The 16,946-nt window shown below is 38.1% G+C and overlaps 1 protein-coding gene and 1 non-coding gene across 8 annotated transcripts in view; one reads left to right on the top strand and one right to left on the bottom strand.

Annotated features, from left to right (window-relative positions):
* The window catches only part of ATE1 (arginyltransferase 1), a 201,465-nt gene that overhangs the window by 180,230 nt on the left and 4,289 nt on the right, over positions 1-16,946 (bottom strand). For 4 of the 7 annotated variants that reach the window (XM_039870810.1, XM_039870812.1, XM_039870809.1 and 1 more), the window contains exons 3-8: positions 15,549-15,611; positions 11,043-11,146; positions 9,057-9,311; positions 4,125-4,354; positions 2,289-2,417; positions 1,217-1,345 (exon numbers count right to left, since the gene is read on the bottom strand). In XM_039870810.1, coding sequence (XP_039726744.1) covers positions 1,217-1,345; positions 2,289-2,417; positions 4,125-4,354; positions 9,057-9,311; positions 11,043-11,146; positions 15,549-15,611 — 910 coding nt within the window. The remainder of the gene's footprint in view (positions 1-1,216; positions 1,346-2,288; positions 2,418-4,124; positions 4,355-9,056; positions 9,312-11,042; positions 11,147-15,548; positions 15,612-16,946) is intronic. The other 3 variants (XM_039870815.1, XM_039870814.1, XM_039870813.1) reach the window with 2 other exon arrangements.
* On the top strand, positions 5,911-6,029 carry LOC120608899 (5S ribosomal RNA). Its single transcript, XR_005654566.1, has one exon. It is a non-coding gene; the product is annotated as a 5S ribosomal RNA (ribosomal RNA).

Here is a 16,946-nt window from a genome sequence, read left to right as displayed (position 1 = left end):
TCAAAAAACAAGTGATGGAGAGGATGCAGAGAAAAGGGAACTCTCACACACTGTTGGTGGGATTGCAAACTGGTACAGTCACTATTGAAAACAGTATGGAGGTTTCTCAAAAAATTAAAAATGGATATAGCTTTTGACTCAGCAATTGCACTTCTAGATATTTATCCAAAGAAAACCAAAACAATAATTCATAAAGATCTATACACTCCATTATCCACAGCAGCACAATTTACAACAGCCAAGATATGGAAGCAATCTAAATGCCCATCAACAGACGATTAGATAAGGAAACTATGGTCCATATATACAATGGAATATTACTCAGCCATTAAAAAAATGAAATCCTACCATTTGCAGCGACTTGGATAGACCTAGAGGTTATTATGCTGAGTGAAATAAGTCAGACAGAGAAAGATAAATACCATATGATTTCACTTATATGCAGAATCTAAGAACAAAAAGAACAAACTAATCAAAAACAGACTCACAAATATAGTGGATAATTTGGTGTCGGACAGAGGGGAGGGAGTTTGGGGGGATGGGAGAATGAGGTGAAGGGTTAAAGTAGTACAAATTAGTAACTGCACCCAGAGGGAATACAGTTAGCATTAATATGATGGCTAGGTGGAGGGGCAGGGGAGGGAGGGAGCAACTGGGGGGATCGTTTTATGAACTATATAGATGACTAACCAATGTACTGTATACTTGAAGCTAATTTAAATAAATTAAAAATAAATAAATATCTCCAGCCTAAAAAATATAGGCTCTCGATAAATGCTTATTAAATGATGTTCTATATAATCTCAACATATTTAATTCTTTCTCACTTGCTTCTGGTTAAGATATGTTTGTTGACTGGTCGGTCCTTCTCATTTGATTATCGATTCCTTGAAGCCAGAGACTCTTCCCTTTGTGCTGTGGCACAAAGGCTGGCACATGACAAGCACTCAGTGACGTCTGCTGACTGAGCCCCATGACTTACAAGACAAACACGCTACATCTGGGGTCCTGGGCAGATGACTGAAAAAGAACACATCCTTTACTCTGAGGATTTAAAATGCTCTCAAGTATGACTCATTCTCACATATATTCAGTAATCCACACTTAGAGTAGAAAGTAACATACACTCCACTTAAAAAAAACAGCATAAGAAAGTTACATTACGCTTCTTCACAGACAATATCATCAACACAGGAAAACATTTAACGAAAGGTACCTCGGTCTTCCCACATTCATCGGGCGGATCCTGGTGTATGGCCATTTGATACTTGACATATAAAGAAAATGACTGGCTGAAGGACGACTTGAACTCTGGGTCCTCAAAGGAGACAGGTACTAACCTCACCTTCAGAGCAAGGAAAATACAAGCAAATGCTATTGAAACACCTCCAGCTGCTGACATGCTTCTGAAGGTGAGGCCAGAGTAAGATCTCCGCAAATCCATTCCAAAGCTCAGCACTGGGAATGTCACCAAATGAATGGACCCTGGACCTGGACCAGGCCGACAGGCACAGCCTGGAGCACTGACTTCGCACTAACGCTGATGCAAATTTAACCCAGAAGGAACAAGGCAGTTCATTTCTCTTTTCCTTTGGTTTTTTTCTCTACCCAACTACAGTGGTTTTCTGCATGCCCTAGAGTTGATAATTATAATTCATTGATATCAATGATAATGCTAATGATAATGGCCACTATTTTGGTCACCACTACAAATAAAGTATTTTAAGCTTTTTCCCTTCTCGGATTTTCCCTAGGTAATCTGATCTGTAACATCACGAGCAGCTGAGGACTTCTGCTGAAACACTGTGCTGTCTACTTTTCCAGTTCCGCCCGCTGTGTATGGGCAGCACAGCGAAAGAGTAAGTCAGCTGTTATAGACCCTTTTGACACATGACTTTCAAATGGAGATAAAGCATACTAACCATTAACAGGCAAAGTATGCCTACCATAAAAAGTAAAGGTTTTTTTGTTTTTTCCTAATATATTTACTTAGAGCTCTATTCATTACTTTTAGATAAATGCATCTAAACATAGTGACTTTAAGTAAAAATAATTCATTTTGTGAGTTACTTTTCCACTTTGCAATTAGACATGATTGGCACTTAATGTGACCCTAGTAAAATTTGCACTTTCAGAATGTCCTTTAATCCATAGTCCTAACTCTTTGCAGATAGGCTGCAAACTGGATATAAATAAAATGCACCAAAAATAAACCAAAGATTCACACAGTGATAGCAAATGGAGGGAAAGTTCCATTTGCGCAGAAAAATTACACTTGGCCTGCTGACCTGGCTCACAGTTGGTTTATCAGGTGGCTGCTTGTGGATAACCATCTGGTAACGTTTATAGACCTGGAAGGACTCCAGCATTGTGGCTTTGAACTGAGAACTTGGTGGAGATGATCTCACCACCCTCACCTTCAGAAGGAGTTAAAAACAATTTTCATTAATACATTTATTTATTCCATGGAATATGCATTAATAGTTATTCCCACCCAAAAAGAACCAAAAGTATTAACACAAATATTAAAGCATAAATATATATTTTAATATTAAAAATCAATCAGTTAGTAAACAAAGTAACTTCTCAAAATGACACTCATTAAGAAGGCAGAGGATCCTGTCTAAATCCTAAGACTAGTTAGATTCTATGACCGAGTTATGTGAGCCGGCCTCTATCATAAAACGATAGAATACTTATGGCACTCGAGACGCAAACACAAATACATACTCTTTAATCTTAGTTGTGTGCAACCACCTTCAGTATCTCAGTCAGAAAGACTAATAATGTGAATATATATTTTTGGACACTATTTCATGTGTTATTTCTAATAGGACAACAAAGTGTTCCTATTTCATAGCATAATTAAGAATGAAAACTCTAAAGTCAGGATTTCCTTTACTCAAATCTTAATGTCATCATCTTGGTTGAGAATATACATTAATCTCTCTGTGTCTTAGATTACTCTTATATAAAATGAAAATGAGTTAAAAACTGTAATTGCACAGAGTAATGGCTAACATTTAACATTAATTATTTACTAACCAGTTAAAATGTGTTAGTAAAATGAAAAAGACAGAAAATCAAATGGAATATAATAAAAACACGAAACTGGGAACTTTTCGTGTCTGCTCTGAGAAGTAACTCTTCCGTGAAGAAAGAGTGACACCCAGTGGACAACAAATCTCTATCCGTCCTGGGTATCGTTACATCACAAAGCAAAAGCTACCTACTGTAGAACTGTTACAGTGGGTATGCCTGGTGCCCTGAATACATTATTATTTATGATCAAAAGACAAAAGACTCCTCATAAACTATTTTAAGTAGCATTAACTTTAACTGTGTCAGTTAATTTTTAGTATCAAGTCTGAAGTGATAAGTGATGTTCTTAAATGATATCAAGCTATCAATTCAAAGGCTGACCAGTTACTAATCAAGTAAGTATGAGAATATGATAAAATCATTATGGCTAATGTTTTAGAAAAGAAATTTATAAATACCAAATACTGAAAAATCTAGACTGAATCTGGAATGTAAATCAATTTGGGAAAAATAATAGGAATATTCTCAAAGTATTCATATGATGCCCAAATTGGTTTGGGGAAATTAATGAAAGAAGTTTACAGTAGTACAATTTACTATTGTTTAGATAATTTCCACCTGATGGCTTGCGCATGTAATACTATCTGCTGCCCTGATCAAGATCAGAATATTAGAACAGAAAAAAACAGTGATTTGCCTAGTGTGATCTTTTGCTATCTAAACCAAAACTGCCAAAAATGAAATTTAAATAATATTTTTTCTTTTTCACTTTTAACTACTAAATTTCAATCAAGGAATACCAAAAGCCAGAGTACTTTACACATAATAACATGCTAAAACTGCAATTGTTTTCACAACTTTCGTCAAACTGCCTATTTTTTTAATCTTAAAAAGAAGTTTCTCTCAAGTAGCAGTTGACTTAGTATGTACAAACGCCACTCCATCCCAACTCACTTTAATTTTTCATTATTTAAACGGCAACACATCAACGAATTAGTATAACCTCAAATGGAAATATATAAGGTACACAACAGAAAACAAAAAATAAGACAAACCCAAAATATATATATCCTTCAAAGTACCTCCAACTTGTGTGATGCATTCTCTGGTAAAGATTCAAAAATTAAATCTTCAAGTGACTTGGGCTGGTTGGATCTAGCCTTGGGTGGGAACAAAGACAGTGGTTCACCCCGACTCTGGAAGCCCTGGAGTTCTCCAGCTGGGTTCTGCTGCATGAGTTTTAACCTTTTCCTTTCTTTCCGGATTTCCTTTGCCTTTCGACATGGAGGCTTACTCAAATCTGCCCCTTTGCCTAAAAAAAAAAAATTTCAAAATATTAGACCAATCACATTTGGCTCTAGAAATGTTTTTTCAAAAGTCTCAAAGATTCTACAGAATAAGTCCAAAGAGTTAGCTGTGGGGCAAGCCAGGTTTCAGAGGATCCTGGTGTGGGGCTCTCAGTTGACCTTAAAATTCTACCTCCGAAACAGGAACTGCCCAAGGATGTAAACAAGCACAGAACTTTTCCGCAGTTCTTGCTGTTGAAACTCTCTCTCCTTTTAAAAAATATTCACCTTCTTCTCTGCCTTTGTAAGCAGAAAGAACATCATCAAGTATCTTTTGTATCAGGACACTGCTGTCTCCAGCCCACATTTCTGAGGGACATGTTCCTAAAAGCACTGGTGACGCTGATATGTGCTTAGCTTCTGGTTGTAAACGAGTACCAACCCCAGGACATACTCTAGCAGATTTTATAATGGAAAAACATCCTTGCTTAGTTGAAAGTATTTGTGTCTCTCTCCACCTAAGTGAGGAGTCTCGTTAGTTAGCTCTAGTTAATCACAGTTCTGTTTTAACTAAAAGAGCAAATATCAAGGCCTTTTAAAATATAAAAATTTTAATATTATAAACCACACATTTTAGTGAGTACCCTTCAATCTAGTAAGTCATCCTCAAGAAATCTATCCTGAGTAAATTATAAGACATACAGGCAAATAACACAAATGAAAATCTGAAAATGATCTAAATGCCCAATTTTAGAGTAATTACACAATGTTTAAAATAACAACAGAATATCATACGCTCATTAAAAATGCTTTAGAAACTTTAGGGGATTTGTCATTACACAATGTTAAAAAATAATTCCGATTATGTATAAATATATACAGTAAAAATATTTAGAAAAAAACTTGGAAAGAAATATACCACATTAACAGTCAATTTACTTGAGTTTAGAAATAAAGAGGTTTCTTCTCTTTTTGTAGTCTTCTCTTTTCTCTAAATATTCTAACAACGAACATCAATTTGTAATTTTTTAAAAGTTATGAAGGAAATTACAAATATCCTACTTTTAAATTACATATTCTAATTACATAAAAGTCAGCGTAGAGAAGGTTTACAGGAATAGCAAGTTCAATTTTACAGAGAAGAAAAGACCTAGAAAGTCAAGGGACTTGCCTGAGACCAAAAACTAGTCAAAAGAAACTACTCTGACGAGAAAACGAGTTCAGAAATACTGAGACCACATTACAACTCCGTGAACATCTTCCACTTAAAAACACAGTTTACCCACAAAAAAGACTGAGAGTTAAGTGCAGCAACCAGGTAACAAAAAGCTGATTCTACCCGTTCCTCTGCTGCCTCCGAGAACCCATTTTCTTTGGCTAGAGACTGTGTCCTCTCTCAGATTTGTTCTGGGGCACAAAGGCATACAGGGTACGAGCAGGCACGCCACCCTAGACCGCGAGGTCAGTGGTCGACTGGCTGGAGGCCTTGGCAGGTCCCCTCATCCGTCCGCATGAGAAAGATAACCAGTTTCACCCACGGCGCCCCTGGGAGGATTTAACGAGTTAAGGTATGTGCAGCTCGGTCTATGGCCATGCCACCCTGAACAAGCCCGATCCCATCTGATCTCGGAAGCTAAGCAGGGGCGGGCCTGGTTAGTACTTGGATGGGAGACCATCTAGGAAGACCAGGTGCTATAGGAGTAGAAAATAAAAATAAAAAAATAAGGGATTGTAAGCTGACAAGGTCTTTGCAATCTGTGAGGTCAACCAAGGGTTGCCTCGCCTAAAGGAAAAAAAATGGTATGAGCAGCTCATAAAACAGTACCTACCATGCAACTAGGGCTACCTTCTACTGTTAGCTATTATGCGTGTCACCAAGACCTAAAATAATGTTCTACCAACATAGGCATTCCATCACTGGTAATAAACAAAAAGGCCCTGCATTTCCTACAGTTACTCAAAATTACATTCCCTAGCAAAGTATTAAAATTATGAATTATGAAACTATCCAGAGTGAACTGTGAAACAAAACTTCAGTATTTTTATGAAAAGACCACCTATGTCACCTTTACGCCAATTCATTCATTGGACGAAACGATCCTTATCACAACTGTTCTCTTCTACTTTTACGTACTATCATGTCACCCACTACAGTGGACAGCAAATGAGGACTTCTGCTTATTTAGATACGGATCTTCTCAGATCAATAAAGTCGTCCAGCTGGATGTAAACAAATCAACAACATAAAATCAGTACATCACACAGACCCTGTATCCAGAGATTCAAACCACTCAAGAATCCTCCATTAGTCCCAACTGTTTGGAACAGAGGTCACTAGATCTGTATAGCTTCTAATTAAGTCCAAGGGAATATACTTTTAATACTTTTAAAAATAAAATGGAAATGCAGGTTTCCAGAGAAAAATCTAAATTAGTGCTATGTGTTTTATAAAAAAAGGTTTCACATTCTCAGAGATATTGTAAAAAAACCACAAAAATTTAACATTTCAGTAATGACACAGCTGGAGGTGAGGCTGGTACTTATTCTACGACTGCGTGCAACGCGGGATAAAGCAAATGGGTAACTGTGATACTCTGATACTCTCTACCACCCCCAAAGTCCCAGAGAACTAGGTTTCTCAATGTGGAAGAAAGATGATACAAATATGAGAGAAAATGACCAAACAAAAAAGGTAAAAATACTGTAGTACTGAATTTAAATTGGAAGTATCAATATGACTTCAAGATCCCTTAAGTCTGTTCATTGAAAAAGCCTAGAAAACAAGGACCAAGTCAGTAGCAATGAGAGCTTCTAGACTAGTCTGTGATCTCCAAATACCATTTCCCACTAAAACCAACCAGGACTCCTTGGAGAAATGGCTGCACAAGACGATCCAGGAGCATCACGTCATACCCAATAGCAAAGATGCAGCCAAGACTGCCAAGACGGCACCAACAGGACTCAGAAGCCAACTAAGAGAAGCTCTCACAGGAGCAAAGAATTATAACACAGCCAATGTGTTTAGATCCATGAATTCACAATGACATCCCCTCAAAAATGACCTGGCCGCTGTAAGAAGATGTTACTTCGAAGAATGGAAAATCAAATAAAAGAATTTGTCCCGCCTCAAGCAGATGAGAGGACAGTTCTCTTTACAGAAGGATTCTAGCCGTAAATGAAGAATGAATGATAGACTATCTAATGAATTTAATGCCTTGAGCATCCAAGGCTACTAACACTAACAAAAAGAGAGGAACCCGGACATTAAATGTCTCCTGAAAGAACACCCACCACTCGAGAAGTAACCTTACCCATCCCCAAATAAATAACCTGATTAAGGTTTACTCCTCTCCAAAAAGCAAAATAGCAATTAAATGCTGAACTCTGACGAAGGCTCTAGAGTAACCACCAATTCATGGGCGGGTGGGGAACATGCAAAGCCGCACTGCAGACGTTTCTGGTCAGACGCAGAGAGTAGAGCCAGCAACCGACAGGTTGCACAGTTTCTCTATCAAATAAACTGCAATAAAAACGCAGGAGCTGATGCAAGCAAATGTTTAAAAATTAGAGATTTAAACACTGACTATTCAGTGGCATTAAGAAATTTTATTTCGGTGTAACAATAGTATTATGGATGTAATTTTTAAAGTTATCTTTTAGAGATACAATCTGAAACACAGGATGATACAACATCTGGAATTCCCATCAACATAATGCCGGACAGGGGAACTAGTTACGAGAATAGAGGAAACGAGGGTGGTCATCAGGAGTCGATTCTTGTTTTGAACGAGGGTAGGCTGCACGGAAGCTCATTATTATATTTAGTCTACATTTGTCTATTTGAAATTCTCCAAAATGGCTTTCTAAATTTGATACACCGTAAATAATTTTTATAATAAAAAAATTAAAAATAAAAGGACTGACCCTATTGCCTAAGACGCTAAAAGGTGAAAGAAATTATCTAAATCATTCAAAATATCTGATTGGACTGCTCGTATTAGGATAAAATCTCAGACCAACATCAATTTGAACGCCCTGGAAGCCTTACATTAAAAAAAAAGACAAACAGACAGCTTTCTGGACTTTAACGCATGTAACACATGACAACAGAACCTAAAACAGCCCTAAAATTTCTCCCTTGGATCATTTTCTATAAATAAAGAATTCAAAAACTGAAACATAATAACCATCCAAACTGACATTCTGTAAAATAATTTTTAAAAGAATCATAAACACACCCATGCATGTGCACACACATACACATGTAATAAACTCATTTACCACTGAATAAAATTTTTAAACCTTATTCTTTTAGAAGTAAAAATATTAAAAAATCTTACCTTATTAAAAGTGAAGTTAACTATCAGAATCTGAACATTTTTAAACTAAAATTAATTTTGACTATAAAAATGTTTAGCACATCTTTTCACTGACAAAAATTTGGTTCTCAAATCTCTTAGGCCCCAAAGTTTTAGGAAAAAATGGAACTCTTTTAAAATATCTATATTTGGGGATAATAAGGCTATTATTTCAGGCTTTTTCAACATTGCAGTTTTAAAAAAGATAATTTGTCCATCTAAATCCAGAGAATAAGTTGTATAAAACAGGGATCCATTTTACAGATTTCATGAGTAATTCATTTTTTGTAGCTGATGAGAGGGCCCAGAGGTAATGTCACAAGCACAAAGAAAATCACTTAATATGACTTTAATAACAAACTTTCACTACCTGGCTTAGGAACTGTAAGTACTCCAATTGAGTGTGATGGTTCACCAGAGCCCAACTTTGCTTCTATATTTTGTGACTGAATTAAGTCATTAGATTCTGCTTTCTTTGAGGTTTTTCCTTTCTTCCTCTCTTCACTCTTTAAGCTCTCTTTGAGGTCATCACTGAGCGTTTTAAGGTCACACTGTATATCCAATTTATTGATTAACGCAACGTCACCAGCAACAGCGTCCTCCATGGTAGGCTCCATAGGCTCATCTACAAATCAGAAAAAAATCAAAATCCATCAGCCAGACCATCTTATACAATTAAAATAAAGAAAAAAAATGCACCTTTAATACAATGTGACAGAAACTACTGTGTGTTCACCAGATCTATTCTCCTGTGTTCCAACGTGACAGAGTTGCACTTCAGGCAGTGGCACCTAAGCAGGGGAATGTACTGCCAGGCCCTTCGCAAGTCCCATCCACACTCCTGCCCATGAAATATAACCACGATGAGATGTCCGATTCTGCCTCACTTGTTTTAAAGGAAATCTGTGACTCTAAACTTCCATCCTTCCCCCCTCCCCCCAACTAGCTGGATCAATAAAAACCAAAGCGACCTTGGAAATCACATGTTGAACAGAGTCCCAGAATGGCTGGGAGGGGAAGCAGAGCTGCAGGCCAACCCGGAACACCTGCAGTGGACAGCTGTGTGAGGAAAGAAACAGACCTCTATCATTGGTTTAGTCCCTGCACTTCAGTGTCTCTTTGTTAAAGCTGTTTGGCCTTTGCCCTAATGAGTGTATCACTAGGAATTAAGTTGCAAACATAAATAATTAAGACTATAACAAGTCAAATAAAGAACCAAACATAAAAGCTACATAAAAAGACAGACAACCACAAATTTACGAATGGACAGTATCCTCAAAGCTTAACTGAATATTAATTTTTGAAACTCAGAACATGATTCCAACCACTGAAAAAAAGTTTAAATTAACAAACCAACAAACTCTACTTAACCTTTAAGGTTATATACCAACAAAATGCTGATACTCCCGATGCTCCAACTGCCCCTGAGCCTCCATGACCCAGGCCTTCAGGCCTCCTTGTTGTCCCAGCTCTGCCAAGTCTGCTCCAAGTCGTCTTGAATCCTGGTCCGTTAAGGACAGTGCATGAGGGCACTGTCTTGCTGGCTACTGTCTCTCTAGTGCTTAGAACAGGGACTGGGACATTGTGGCATTCAAAACACACATGGGGAAGGAAACAACAAGCTAAGACTAGGGTGGGAGGCTCCCAAGGTTAAGTACTGCCTACGGCAGAAGCGAGCAAAACCGAAGAACGGATGGCATTCCCAGTCTTACGCTCAGGTCTTAGGCACTGCCTGTAAGCTTTTTAAAAAAGTAATAATACTGAAAAAACTGAAAATGCGAAGACTCTGTAACTAAAGCTAATTAAATGGTAGTAATTATCTTTTAGGAAATTCACTTACAATTCAAAATTTATCAGACGTGTAAGAAACAATCTCAAGCAATATTATTTACTAAAGTAAGCATTAACTCTCAAACACAGAAAATCTGAACTTTACTCAGTAGTAAAAGTGATTGTGCAATCGTGTGTAAATTACACATAAGGATCTGTGTCCCCAGAGACAATACCACTTTCTGTTTACTTCTTAAGGATATTACTAGGATCAAGTAAGGTAAGAGTTACCAAAGCACTGTGAAAACTAATATTTCAATAAACTCCAGGACATCACATCTTTAAAACGATCCTTAATCTTCTCCCCAAGCTAGACCCTCCCTGGAATATGTTCCCCATATCCTTGACTTGGGGCCAACAAATCAAGGTGACAGCGGCCGCAGTTCTAACAGTAATCATCATCATAGTCATAGGGCCTGACTATAGTAAGGACCCCTTCCCCCTAACTTAAAAAATGACTGAAAGTGAGAACTTGGAAAGATACTTCATTTTAAAGTAGTTTTTAGACCTCCCCATCTCATCTTACCCTCACAATTTCCTCTGGAAATTTCTCCTTTAGCCAGAAATTTCAACATTTTTTTCAAAACCTTCTTGTGAGATTTCGATGGCTGGAACTGTAAAGGTCGGCACCTAGGAAAACAAAACAAATAATAAATGAACTCAAACTCTGAAGAAGTAAAATCGGCTACGGGTAGTATCCACTACAATGAAGCAAAGCTCATGCCTGGGATTTCTGGATAAAGACAGTTTAATGTAGCCTTTAACCCAACCCAAATCTTACGAAAACTACAGTTGAGGGATTAAAAAAGAAAAGAAAAGAAAAAGACATAAACCACTAGAAAAAAGAAAGTGGGAGAAATGTTGGAAGCTGGAAAGCAGATGTACAAGTGGTAACTGACTCAGCCAAAGTTGAATCCTAAACCAACAGTGAGAAAAGTCAAAGGTATCCAATTTTCTCTATATTGCCCCTAAAAGTCTGAGAGACTGGCGATACCTGACATCTGAGGAGATATGCAAGAAGGTGGGTCTAAAAATAAGAGGATTCCCTAAAAGATTTGGAAGTAGATGTCACACGGCCTCCCATCTCTGCATAGATGACACCCTATACAACCCAGCAGAAAACTGCATTTTTAGGAAGGAGTAAAAAATAGAGCCTCTCACATGAAGGATACAAGCACAGTTGAAAGCAATGGAACTGTACTGGAAACAGGAAGCTTAAATAAAAGTCTACATGCTGAACGTTGAGACCTCAAACCCACTTCCCCTACTTATCCCCAGAATACCCACAGGCACCTTCTCTCCAGAATGTAATCAGACCTAAAAATGCTGACATGAGAGATTCCCCAACAGAACAGTCCAGCCAGATTGCCCTACTCAAAAGCCACAGTAAGCAAGACCCGCCCGAGTACACAGAATCTCCAATGGGACACTGGAAAGTTAGAATCACCAAGCACTTGAGGAGGGCCTATTACGGGAACAGGTGCCAAAAAAAAACTGAAATAACTCGGAGGATGGATAAAGAGTATGCAGGAAGAAGAGAACCTAAAAAAAATAGTCATAAAAATATCCTGAGAGCACTCTTATTTCTCTTGAGCTATTACAGCCATACAATAGTATGTGACAAAAAAGAAAAATGAAAAACAGTCTAAGCACAGAAACCTTCAGAAGCAAAAATAGAAGAAATAAAAAATTAAATAGATGACTTAGAAAATAAAGTTGAGGAAATCACCCAAAAGAGTCAGCAAAAAGAGATGAAAAACTGAAAAGAACCAGAGGACCAGACTAAAAGGTCCAATATCTGAATAAAAACATAGAAGTAAAAACATAGATGGGAAAAGATTTACAAAATAATACAAAAAAAAAATTCCTGAACTGAAGGATACGATGGGAGGAGCTCATAGATAAGAAGGGCCCCTCAAGTCTATATGCAATGAATGAAAACAGACACCCCACCAAACGTACTGTGAAATATCAGAATACTAAAGACAAAAAAAAACTTCCAAAGAGAAAACGCTTTTGGATGACAGAACTAGAATCAGAATATCACTGGAATTCTCAACAGAAACAGGACAACAATAGAGCAAAGCCTTCAAAATCCTATACGAAAATTATTTCCAATCTACACTTCTATACTCAGGCAAACAAACTATAAGTTTGAGTAGTGAATTAAAACGTTTTCAGACATACAAAGTCTCGAAGTTTACCTCTCACGCACTTTTTCTCAGGAAGCTATTAGAAGCTGTGCTTCACTACAAGGAAGGAATAATCCAAGAAAAAAGCAGAGAAGACAGGAGACAGATCCAACCTGAGAGCCAAAGAGAATCCCCAAGATGACAGTAAAGAGATCCTAGGATGACAGTGATGTGTCAGGTGTAGAGACAACCTGTCCAGATCGGAGATGGTCAGAAAATTCCACAAAAGCAGCAGCTAAACATACTGAGGAAATCTACACGACTGGAGGACATTCCTAAATAAACTGGAGATCGGTACATCAAAGATATGCAAATGAAAAGATAATTATCAACTCCAGAGAAAGCAGAAAAGAAAAAGTAATCACAGTATACTATATGGCTTAGCTGTGAAGCACATTTACACAGTCATGATATGATGACATTCATCCAAAATTACAATATTTCTAAGATGGAAAGTTGAGGATGAGGACAAAAAGGAGCGTGAATGTGACAGGGGAATAGGAATAAAATAAAAGTAAATCCTTATCTTTCAAAGAGAGAAGCTCAGAGATAATGGACCAGGAAAAAAAAATCAAGTAATATAATTATATAAGCATATTAGAGAGTAAAGCCAAAAATATCAGCTAAAAGATCTGAAAGTGACTGCACTGGGAAATAGAAAATGTACAGGGATTCAGGGGCTTGCTATTTTGCCAAATAAGCTTTATGGGACTATTTGATTCCTTAAATTATTAGCACATAAAAATTAAAATTTCTGATAAAAATTAAAATTTTTAAAAAATGCATACCTAGGAAGTTCATCCTCATTTACACTAACATACTGGGCGGCCCCTAATGCATGCCTAACAAGAAGCCAGACTATAGGCTTTGACCACTGTGTCTTTACTTTAGGTCTCATTATAACTACTGCAGTAAACAAGGTAAAATAACCAAGAGAGTTAACTATGCAAAATGAGCCCGTAAGATCGACATATAAATAACGAAGTTGTATAGAGAATAATAACTCAGAAAATGTTTGATTTCCATGCAAAATTATAAAATGCAAAAGTCATTTTATAATTACTTTGTTTTGCAATGTTAACTGAATCCCTTTTCATAAAAACAATTCGCCTGGAACTGTGCTTTGCAAGTGATGACATATTTACAATAAATTCCATATGCTTTATTTTTTTCTTTAACTCACAGCAAATGGACTTTTCTGGTTAGAGATTCTCAGGGTTCAGCCCAATCAACTTCAGACTTATTTGGACAAAATCATGGCCACCATGCAAAAATAAACTGCTATCTGTAAGAAAATGACCTCTGCCTTTGAAGACATCACTGCTTCATAACCAACAAAGCTCAAAGAGGACAGCACAGCTACTCTGTCATTGTGTTCTTTACACAATGAATGAGATGGTGGCAGCAAACCAGACATCCATCTCTTCTCTTTATTGTCCCAGTTCTATCATGTTAGGTAAGAGAACGGATTCTTAACCAGGAAATCAGTGGAACTTTGGGAGTCTGGGATCATTTCAAAATTAGTACATAAAGTGTTACATATTTTTGTCTCTGTGCCCCCTCCCTTGTTCAGTTTTGTTACTTTCATCAAATCCTCAAAATAGTCTGCAACCCAAAAACAAATTAAGATCAGCTAAGAGAGATAGCTGTGAGGACCAGCCAAAAAATGATGCATACAACCATGTTTGCTTTTTTTATTTAGAGCAGTGGTCCCCAATCTTTCTGGCACCAGGGACCGGTGCTCCTATGCGGCTCTAATGCCTGATGACCTGAGGTGGAGCTGAGGCAGTGATGCTAGCACTGGGGAGCAGCTGCAAATACAGATGAAGCTTCTCTCTCTTGCCTACCGCTCACCTCCTGCTGTGCGGCCTGGTTCCTAAACAGGCCACGGACCAGTACCGGTCTGTGACCCAGGGGTCAGGGACCCCTGATTTAGAGTATATATACACACTGACACTGAAGACAAGTGCTTCACAATATCATTATACTTTACCTATTTTCTCCTAGAAGAAGGGGAAGGAGAGAGGAGGAGGAAGGCCTTTCTAACCAAAGAAGGGAAAATCCTTCCGTGTTAGGGTGGGGTGAAGGGGGCAGGGGCAAACCCAAAAGATTATGAAAAATTAATCAAACGCTTTGTAGGAAAAGACTTTTTAATTTAAATTTTCAAATGAAGAAAACTACTCTGAATACACATGTCAGATTACATCTTGGCCCTCCTCTTCCTCTTTCTACAGCAGGGTCTCTAACCCTGGGCTGCGGACTGGGTACCTGTACATGGCCTGTTAGGGACTGGGCCTCACAGCAGGAGGTGAACAGCAAGTGAGCGAAGCTTCATCAGTACCTACAGCCACTCCCCAGCGCTAGCATCACCACCTCAGCTCCAACTCAGATCACCAGGCATTAGATTCTCATAGGAGCACCAGTCCCTGGTGCCAAAAGGCTGGGGACTGCTGTTCTACAGGAAGCTATAGCATTATTTGAATGTAAGTACTGTGCCAAGTAACAAGATAGAACATGGAAAGCCCTAAGCTAAAACCTATAAAAATTTGATATCTAAAAGTAATGTATTTCCCAATATTTCCCCAATATTTGATGGTATCACTGACTAGATTACCAAATAAAGGTATTTTTTCAATATATTCATATACGGACCAATTAAACATTACTAAAAGCTACTGATGGGCATGTGAATATATAACATCAGTATGGAAAAAACATAATTCATTTGCTTTTCCTTATAAAGAATGTCTATGAATGAAAATGAACATTTAAAAAAGCAAGATTCCACTAAAAAATTATATACAATCTTCATATTATAGATCTTCTATCCAGATTCTTACCTTATTGTGTACTGAGGACAACACGTTTGATTCATGACAGGTTTGTACACATATTTCCCACTTCTAAAATTATAAAATAAGTTTGTTAATTTCTTACTCATTTCTCATATGTACCAAAGTAGATGAGTATAGCAGCACAAGCTTAATTAGGGTAAAAATCCAATCAATAGTTTAAAAACACATTTAGATTTACTCTTCCTAAGCTAAATAATCTTGCAACGTGGGTACGCCAAGGACCAGAGGCCAGCTTTTCCTTTGCTAAACCTGCACCTACATACCCCGAGGTTAATCACCTCATCTGAGATCTCTTTCACGCCTGATCTACCACCAATCCTTAACACCACGGTGAGCAGAGAAAACTGCCTAGGATGCTGTGGGACTGATATATGCTGCTATGACATCCACGCTTGGGGGTTCCAAATGTGCCAGCACAAAGTATCCCCAAACCAACTGTGCTTTCTGGGTCTCTGTTAATGGCAGAACCATGACATGGGCTGAATTTTGTCCCCCCGAATTCATATGTTGAAGCCCTAACTGCCAGCACCTCAAAATGTGACTTTATTTGGAGATAAGGCCTTGAAAGAGGCGCTTGAGTTAAAATGAAGCTGTTAGGATGAGCCCTAATCCAATCTGTCTGGTGTCCTTACAAGAAAATTGGACAAAGCGACATGAGGCGCCGGGGATGTGCCCACAAAGAGAAAGGACTATGTGAGGACACAGCAAGAAGGCAGCCACATGCAAGCCCAAGAGTGAGGCCTAAGAATAAACCAAAGCTGTGGAAACCTTGATTTTGGACTTCCAGTCTCCAGGACTATGAGATAACGAATTTTTGTTGTTTAGGCTGTCCTATCTGTGGTATTTTGTTAGGGCAGCCCCAACGATCACACACAAGTTCAGTTCCCAAGCCAGGAACCTGGAGGTCATCTTAGACTCCTTCCACTAATGCACCTCTATCCTCTGTCAGCAAACTTTCCACCTCTAAAATGTATCTTAAATCTGTCCCCTCCTATCTATTGCCTCGCTACTGACAAAGACAGGTCCTCACCATCTCACATCCCTGCAATGGGTCTTCTTGCCCCCAGGATCACCTCCTCAAACACCTCTCTGCTACGTAAACGGTCATTTCCAAAACACGAATTTCATCACATTCCTCTGTCGTAAAAGCCTTCAGCGGTTCCCCGCTACTTTTAACAAGGCTCCTTACTATGGCACATGAAGTCCTTCAACATCTGACCTATATCTGTTTTTTGGGACTCATTACTAAGTTTAAATAAAGTTGTGAAGCTTCATTTGCTGTGCTCAATCCTGGGGACATCTCCTGGGGACTACTGGCATAGGGCACTTAACACTGCTTGCATTCACGTAAGAAACTTCGCCTAATAATTCCTTTAAAATCAT

This window comes from Pteropus medius, unplaced genomic scaffold (genome assembly GCF_902729225.1).
Source record: "Pteropus medius unplaced genomic scaffold, Ma_sr-lr_union100, whole genome shotgun sequence".
Taxonomy (NCBI): Eukaryota; Metazoa; Chordata; class Mammalia; order Chiroptera; family Pteropodidae; genus Pteropus; species Pteropus medius.
Note: the sequence above shows the minus strand (reverse complement) of the source record. Positions and strands in the feature narration are given on the sequence as shown.